The following is an 8942-nucleotide window of genomic DNA, read 5'->3' on the forward strand; positions in this document are numbered from 1 at the left end:
ACGACCATCAAAAAGTTCAAAGCGAATTTACACGCCAAAGTTGAATACTTAAGGAGTTTGTTGAAATTCCTAACCCCAAAAATGAACAAAAGTAATATTGATGTTTGCTTTAGCAAGAACTGCTCATTTAATTTGGAATTTGATTGATAGTAATGTACTTGTAAAGTCTTGGGGGTGATCACATTCCAGAGGACACAAAGTGCTAATTCTCTCTGACGGGCTACCAAACCATCTGCACCTGGATTGGATTTCAAAAGAATGTCAGACTAAACCTGACAAGACTTCTCTGTAAGAGAGTCACACTGCTCAAGCACAGCAAACCTACATTCACAGCAAGCGTATCTTGCCTTATCTTACAATGTAAATTGTTTGCATTAGCTCATCTGATGGTTGGTAAATGTTTCCAAAAGCCAAAGCTGGGTTATGTATGCTGCGCCATTGAGATCCCATGCAACTGTAGAGTGAAAACATAGAAAACCAACCGGTGTTGACTATGTCTCATCCTGTGAAAAAAGCAATGGAGGAAAGGTCTTAAATAACAACAACTTCCGATCACCATCCAGCAGGAAAAGGGAAAGCTGTTAGTGCTCATCTAGATGATTTGTTTCCTCTTGTTCTTTTTATGAGATGTTTCCTCATTTGCGATGCATGACTTTGCAGGAATGTTCTTGTTTCACCCATACACCATTGCTTTGGTTCCTTCCAACCAACAAGTTAACCGTCCCGGCCAAAGTAAGAAGAAAGCTAAACTGGAAAATTGAATAGCCAATAAAATCAAAAATGCATAGTTAGAATAAAACGACAGAAAAAACAAGCGTCCATCCTTCATTCAAATCTACAGTAATGGTAGACAGTAGAAAGCTATGTAAGTTTACACGCCGAAAAATATATATGCTTGTAAATTGAATATTGTGTTAGGCTATTCTGTTTATTATTTACAGCCACTTCGTGTTTGTATTGTGGCCGATCAATACAGCAAGTTGACTGAATGATTATTTAACTCTCTCCAGTCTTGGCTTTTTGGTTATCCTTGTCCAGTCAAGTCAAGTCAAGTTAGGTCAAATCAAGTCAAGTCAAGTTAGGTCAAATCAAGTCAAGTCGAGTCAAGTCAAGTTAGGTCAAATCAAGTCAAGTCGAGTCAAGTCAAGTTAGGTCAAATCAAGTCAAGTCAAGTTAGGTCAAATCAAGTCAAGTCGAGTCAAGTCAAGTTAGGTCAAATCAAGTCAAGTCGAGTCAAGTCAAGTTAGGTCAAATCAAGTCAAGTCGAGTCAAGTCAGCTTTATGTAAATAGCGCTTTTTAAAATTGTCATTGTTACAAAGCAATTGTACAAGAAAACATTGACTATAAGCAAAACATAAAAGGTCAAATATTAGACACACTATAAATTCATATATGCAGTGTTAATTAAATAAGACTATAAAATCCATAATGACACATACATTTTGATGTGGTTTAATTCATAGTTGACATACATTCACACGAGAAAAAGCATCGAGGTAAAAAAACTAAATCGTTAAGGTAATAAAAATAAAACAAAAACGACCACATTATTAGGAAAACAAACTTATATCGGGTTTCAGCCCAAAGGGGTTGGGCTGCGCAGACACAGGCGGGAGGAGCAGCAGCATTTCAGGAGCCCTCTCTTTGTCCTCACGCTTATAGGAACCCCGACAGCGTGCGAGGAGGAATGGGGATATACGCACTCAAACGAACGGGTTATTAAGAATGCGGTTTCATCATCGAGATCACCGAGGGATGTGGTGAATTTTACAAGCTTGTGCACACTTAGGACGTACTTGTGGAAAAGTGTGGAGATCGATTCGACGAGGTATGTTTTCCCCTCAGGAACGGAGTCCGACCGCCAGTGACGCGGCTTTTTAGTGGCATTTACCCACATGTCGAAGGCTTGAAAATAGCCGCTTCGTACTTTATTCGTCGCTTGTTTGCTTGAGCATTTCTTTGGTGTGTTAAATCGCCACGCCAGAGCTGCTAGAGAAGAGGTTTAGTTTAGTCGTTTTGTAGGTTGATGTCGTGTGTTGCGTCAGTCGTGTGTCCTTAAACGTGAAGAGATATCGGACATCTCTTTAACTTTGTGAAATCGCCTCTTCGATATTGAACGAGTGGTTATCCGGTTCTCTTTTTTTTAAGGAAAAGCCAGCATGCTGTTTATGGGATGTTGGTTGTTTTTTTCTTCTTTGGCCAGGCAGTTGCACCGTTCACATCACGTCAGGTAAATGCGCGCCGAGAGTGACGTTGCGCTTCAGGAGAGTTGGTAACGTTTCTTTCGAAAGTTTTCCTTGGTGGTTAAATTTACGCATTATAAGGAATATTTAGCGTTAATGGTCATTTGTTTTATTGTTTGGGGTGTATTTCTGGATTAAGTAAAAATTAGGACGCGTTTGCCGTTCTCAGGGCATTTGTGTTTTTTAAACTTTGTTTTTTACAGAGTTGTTTAATTAAAACGTAGTCGATCTATTATTCGGTATTAAACTAAAATGACCTTGTGGCCATCGTACCGTTAATAATATATTGCGTGGTGTTTTTTACATTTCCAGATGGTTCCCTCAGCTTCACATTACGTTACCGGCTGATATGTGGCCTGCATCTCTTAATACTCGGGGTTAAACATTTCCCCTCACCTCAGTTTTCTGAATTCAGAACTTTTTACTATTTTTAAAAGTTTGCACGGATCTCTGATTTTTTTATAGTAGTTTTTTGTTAACCTATAAGTTAATAAAACGCGCAACTGGAAATTGAGCTTTCTTTTTAACGCAGATATTTTGGGGGCCGAGCACTGGTCTCCCCTACTTCCGGAACATTAACTTTCTCAGACGTCTTCACAAAGCCACGTTGTTCTGGGAAGTTAATACCTGACTTGGGTTCTCTGTGTGGTGTTGCTTGACCTGCAGAGGCTAAGCAGCAAGGGTCTTTGACTTTCTATAAGGGATAGACTTTGTTTTCCAGCTAAGCAGTGAATATTTAAAGGGGGAAATCAACTTTGTGTGATTTATTTTATTTTTTACTCGCACACATGGCGTTAGACACATTTAGAGGACTTCTGGCATCTTCAGAGCACAAATGAAGATATTTAGGTGACGTTCGAAAGATTTCCATGCCTCCTCATAGTGTCATTATGTTGTCAGTTTTAGCGGAAGACCAGAAAAGTACTAAAGACATAGTTCAATTGGTGCATACGCATGAAGTGGCTCGGTTGAATTTTTTTGATGCGAAGAGAATGCTTTATGTGCCAAAACGAACCAAAATACAGACTTGAATCGATATATTCTCCTCTGACTTGTCCGTATATGGCGGACGTTCACAGGAGCACTTCTTGGACGAGAGCACTTTTCCGCAGCAGCAAAAAACAAAGCAAAATACTGACTTTAATCCATATATTAAGATAAAATGTATATCCATATATAAAACTGAAGAGACTATATGGATTAAAGTCAGTATTTTGGAGAGTTCTCGTCGCTTCAAATAAATTAAATTGAGCCACTGCTATAATCTGCTATTAGATTATTAATGATAATCTCAAATCTAATTATTTGATTTTGCCTTGTGCAGAGGCTGCAGCTTTTGCCAGAGGGGGACTGGAATCCCCTGGTTAGGCCTTGTTTCCCTCCGAGGGTTTTTTCTCCTTCAATGGAGTTTTGGGTTCCTTACCACTGTTTGCCTGGCCGGGGGTCTGCTAGAATTTTATAGGTTTTTTTTACACTGCACATAGAAATGTATAGTCTGTCTGATATTTGACCTGTGTTTTGACTTTCATAACCTTATGTTTTGCTTATAGTCAATATGTTTTCTTGTACAGCTGCTTTGTAACAATGAAAATTGTAAAAAGTGCTATACACGTAAAGTTGAATTGGATGTCACCTGAATATCTTTATTTGTGCGCTGAAGATGCCAGAAGTTCTCTAAACATGTTTTACATCATTTGGGAGAGTAAAAAAATAGCGCAAAGTCGATTTTTGGGTGAACTTCCCCTTTAATGCTAGGCTAAATGCATCTGTATTGTAAAACCAACAAATATCATTCTTGAGGCTTGCACAGTAAGGCATTGTACATCATTTAAGTAGATCAATTTGTACAAAAAAAGCCCTTGTCCATTTATCATAAATTGTTAGAAAGGGCACGAGAGTTCATGGCGCAAGAATTATGAGAACAATCTTGTAAGATGTGTCAGGGTCATGGGTGTGGAGACTTGTTAGACCTGGGTAATGTGTAATTGCGGGCTAACTGGGCACCAGCTGTGGAATGTTGTAAATGACAACCGCCCAATTGTGCTATTGGCTACAAACGGATATATTCCCTTTGCACAGAGTACAAATTGTGGTGATTTGACACTTCTAGTGAGACCGTCTTCAATAAACCCTTGGATTTATGCTGTGACCATTGGCAGCATATTACTACCAGTTGCTTTAGGACTTTATTAAAACGTCACTTTGGACAACATTGAGAGTTTGTGTTCGCAGATGTTTTTCTCAGTTCACGCATCAGCCTCAGTGGAAAAATCAAGTCACAACTGTGCCCGAAGCGCCTTTTGTTTACTCTGTGGAGCTGGTGGTGATTCAACGGTTACTAGGAGTTGATTGGACCTGTGGCTGACCCCATCTTCTCCCAAAGCATAAAAAGCTGGACTTTAAGTTATTACTGAACCATTTTGGTTGCCTGGTTTAAATTTATGGTCAAAATTATGCTTTGTTTACTTCTGCCAAGGATATTTGAGGGGGCATTTGGTTTTTCTAAAGAGGGGGGTCAACATTTCACTTCTTTGCTTTCTCACTTTGCTGAAGCATGAGAAGATCTGAAGGTTTTAATAAGTAGGTGCTACACCACAGGGGTCAGGGATCATCATGGTGTTAAATGCCTCATTCATATAAGGCATTTAAAGCCTGGTCATCTTAAATTAAGCCATTTTTGGGGGGTGATGGTCTTGCTTAATTTTTTCTTTTTCAGCTTTTTTTAATCAAATCCACTTTAGGGACTTTTTGGTCTTATCAAATACAAATATTAAAAATAGGCTTAGGTTGAAAGTGAGACAAATTAAAGCAGTTTTTCCAATTTAATGAAGTTTTTATTTGCTTTGTTGGTCTCTCTAGATTGGGAATGGGAAAACACTGACATCTAGTGGCATTTATCTTCAGCATCTAACTTTTGATGATTATTTTCCTACACAAGATTATTTAGCTGGAAATATCAAATTCAAACACACAATTTGTTAAAATGTAATTTTAGTGATAATAAGTTTAGACTATTGTTTTGTTTTTGTATTGGATCAGTTCTAAATTTTGAAGGAAAACATGTGGCTTGTAAAATATTATAAATATTTTTATTGATTTGTAATGTTCTCTTCTCTTGTTCTCTTGTAGCACTAAGGCAGCGGTTCTTCTAGAAACACAATGAGTTGGAGCTTTTTTACGCGACTTTTGGATGAAATATCCAACCACTCCACCTTCGTGGGCAAGATCTGGCTCACCTTATTCATTGTCTTCCGCATCGTGTTGACTGTTGTGGGGGGAGAATCGATATACTATGATGAACAGAGTAAATTTGTCTGCAACACACAGCAACCCGGTTGTGAGAATGTTTGCTATGACGCGTTTGCTCCCCTCTCTCACGTCCGATTCTGGGTTTTTCAGATCATCTTAATCGCAACCCCCACAATTATGTATCTGGGCTTTGCAATGCACAAGATCGCCCGCATGAATGACGACGAATACAAAATGCGGAACAGAAAGTGCATGCCCATGGTTAAGCGAGGGGCAAACCGTGAATATGAAGAGGCAGAAGACGATGGCGTAGAAGACCCCATGATGTCTGAGGAGATCTTGCTGGAGGACAAAAAAGGGCCAGAGAAGCCCTCCGCTAAACACGATGGACGCCGTAGGATAAAACGAGACGGGCTCATGAAAGTGTACGTTCTGCAGCTCTTTTCAAGGATTACTTTCGAGGTGGGCTTTCTTTTCGGTCAGTATGTTTTGTATGGTTTTGAGGTCTCGCCTTCGTTCGTGTGCATACGTAGCCCATGCCCGCACACGGTGGACTGCTTTGTGTCACGTCCCACTGAGAAAACCATCTTCTTGATGATCATGTATGCCGTGAGTGCTCTGTGTTTGTTGCTTACGCTCCTGGAGATCCTTCATTTGGGCATCAGCGGGATCCGTGATGTTTTCCGGCGGCGAGAGCGACACCAAAGCATGCCTCGCCCAAGTGGTGCCATTTGTACACGGATGCCCTCTGCCCCACCCGGGTACCACACTGCCCTAAAAAAGGGATTGAAACCGGAGTATAATTTGGGCGACTCAGGGCGAGAGTCTTTTGGTGATGAGACGTCGTCGAGAGAGATTGATAGGCTGCGTAGACACCTGAAACTTGCCCAGCAGCATCTGGATCTGGCCTATCAGAACGGAGAGAGCAGTCCATCACGCAGCAGCAGTCCGGAGTCAAATGGCACTGCCGTCGAGCAGAACAGACTCAACTTCGCTCAGGAGAAGAAAGGTAGCACGACTGATAAAGGTAAGATGTGATTTAAATTCAGACATCAGAGATGGGTTTTTCTCAGACAGCCCTTTTTTTTGTTTTGTCAGAGAAATGAAAATGATTGTAGTTGCAGTTTAGTGGTTCTAGTGAGGTGGAACACTTGAAATGTTTTAATTCTGTTTTTCTTTCTCGTAGGGATCCGTGCTTGAGTGAGAGACCGTCATCTGCTTTACCGTGCAGCTATTCAGCCAAACCGTGGTTGGCATTTCTCATCTGGGGAAAGTGGACAGTCTTTGTGTGTGTATTTTTTTTATTTTTCGTTTGGCTACTTTAAGTATGTGAAGCAACTTAAAAATGATTTGTGAGAACATGTGTACAGACTGGTGAATAAATGAGAACATGCCAGGCAGTATTATGGCTAGAAAACGCCAAGTAACCATCTCACCAGCCAGTTATACTTGACACTAGCCAGCCTGCCATTATACTCCAAAGTGCCCAAAAGCTAGTTAGTAAGTTGTTACGCTTTAAGAACTCCTCATTCACTAGGCGGCTGTGCAATGTCTCTGTTTTCCATCTCTCTTTTTTTGTTGTAGGAAGGTTCTTCCATTTGTTTACCATTCTTCTTAGGAAGTACCAAGAGTTGCATCTCAAATGCCTTAAAACTGGAGTTTACATGTTATCTTTGCCATTCCAAAACGAGACGGATGAGCCAGTGTTCAACGACATCAGAAGTTTAGTTTGTGTGTTTAGAACAGTTCTGTGTTTGAGTAGTGGACCACAGTTTGTTTGTGTATGTTTGTAAACGGGGCCGGGCTGCTGTATTTAACAGGACAAGATGGTTGGTGTATGGAGTGAGAGCAAACCGGAAACGTCTGATTTAAAGCTGCAGAGTTGCTCTTTTTTTCATGATATGTGATTATTTTTATTTTTTGTCACATCTGGGACCTGGAAGTCATTTCTTAATCCCTGTTGTCCAAATGAACAAAATGGAAACCTGGAAAATGCTTGAATACTTCTGAAATCTTAATTATTGTCATACAAAGAGGCTTTTGATGTTTTATTTGCATATTGCGTAATTTTGTTGTATATGAGAAGTATTTTGGTAAATATGCCACTCTATTTTTAAGAGACTTCTCTGTAAACTATGGTAGCGTCAGTCTTGTTACAATTCTTTCCTTTTCTGATGGGTAAAGCTATTTTTGGAGAATGTCTCTCAAAGCATTTTGGGTTATCATACAGTTGAAAGCACTAGTAAAATGTTTCGCTTCATTTACAACATTTCATGTATTTGGTTTTCAGTGTGTGTATCCTTTCGGGTTATTAATCCAAATTTCTGTTTGCATCGGTGTACATGTTTTGCCTCTATGCAAATGCAAATATTTTGTTGGTCCAAATGCAGTTTTAGAACTGAAAGCCATAGAGCGTTTTATACACAAAGAGAACTGTATCTTCTTGGATTGATTACTGTATGTAAGCATGTCTCTAATGGCCAGGTTTTCTACTTCTATAAATGTGTCGGCATCATCTCATTTTTTGTATTTTGTAATGTTTTGTACTTTTTTGTAAAATGGTATTTTGTGATATGCTAAAATAAACCTTTTGAACTAAAGTTTGATTTTGTTGTTTTCTATTTAAATCACACAGTATAGTGGACACAGCTTGTTGTATAACTTGCTTATTGGATTAAAGATAAATTTCATGACAGTAGCACTGATACATGTATTTAATAGCTCTTTATAGCCAAAAAAGTTAATCTATGAAAACACTCCCTCTGTGTAATGCTGGCCTGTCACGATGAAGCACATACAGGGCTTGTTTTCTCTTGCTCTCTCGGCTGTGTTGTGGTTTTTCAGTAATGCAGAACAACAAGAGTTCATGCTAATTCATGCCTTTATGACATCAAGACTAGATTACTGTAATGCACTATTCCGTGTTACTCCAACTGGTCCAAAATGCAGCAGTTCGAGTTCTTACACGTAAAAAAAAAGTTTGAGCATATTAGCCCGGTTCTGTCAACCTTGCACTGGTTACCTATAAAGCATCGCATTAACTTTAAAATCTTGCTTATTGCCTATAAAGCCCCTTATGGTTTAGCTCCTCACTGCTTGAGTTAACTTCTCACGTACTCAGGCGTCAGGTCTGTTGGTAATACCTAGAGTTTCAAAATCAAGTGCAGGCGGCAGATCCTTCTAATGTTAAGAAGGTTTCATCCAATCAGAGCGTCGTTTAATAAATGACGTCAGTCAGTAAGAGACGAACAAAATACGAATGCTCCGATGCAGGAGATTGATATCTCATCTTTCCTTCAGTAGTGGTTTTATGTGAGCGAGTTACTGACAAGAATACCACTTACTGTTACCACTTATTGTTACTATTCAACCTCAATCAAGAGTAAACTACAAACTCTGCTTCAAATCTGAGTCGTATGTGTTCTTACCGACAAACCAGTGCGGATACA

General features: G+C 39.5%; 1 protein-coding gene across 7 annotated transcripts; it reads left to right on the forward strand.

Annotated features, from left to right (window-relative positions):
• The first annotated feature begins 1593 nt into the window (after positions 1-1593).
• On the forward strand, positions 1594-8090 carry gjc4b (gap junction protein gamma 4b). 7 transcript variants are annotated; one of them, XR_013787166.1, is made up of 5 exons: positions 1594-1829; positions 5374-6520; positions 6680-6783; positions 6864-6993; positions 7078-8090. XR_013787166.1 is itself a non-coding variant. In XM_079465096.1 (3 exons), exons 2-3 carry the CDS (start codon positions 5404-5406, stop codon positions 6691-6693), a joined length of 1131 nt encoding a protein of 376 aa, XP_079321222.1. In that variant the 5' UTR covers positions 1594-1829; positions 5374-5403; the 3' UTR covers positions 6694-8090. The 7 variants fall into 7 exon arrangements, 4 of the variants coding, with proteins under 4 accessions (XP_079321222.1, XP_079321223.1, XP_079321224.1 ...); XR_013787164.1 differs by having other exon boundaries at positions 6680-6993; XR_013787165.1 differs by having other exon boundaries at positions 6864-8090.
• Positions 8091-8942: the final 852 nt, after the last annotated feature.

The sequence above is a fragment of the Barbatula barbatula genome, assembly GCF_947034865.1.
Source record: "Barbatula barbatula genome assembly, chromosome: 9".
In the NCBI taxonomy this organism is placed as follows: domain Eukaryota; kingdom Metazoa; phylum Chordata; class Actinopteri; order Cypriniformes; family Nemacheilidae; genus Barbatula; species Barbatula barbatula.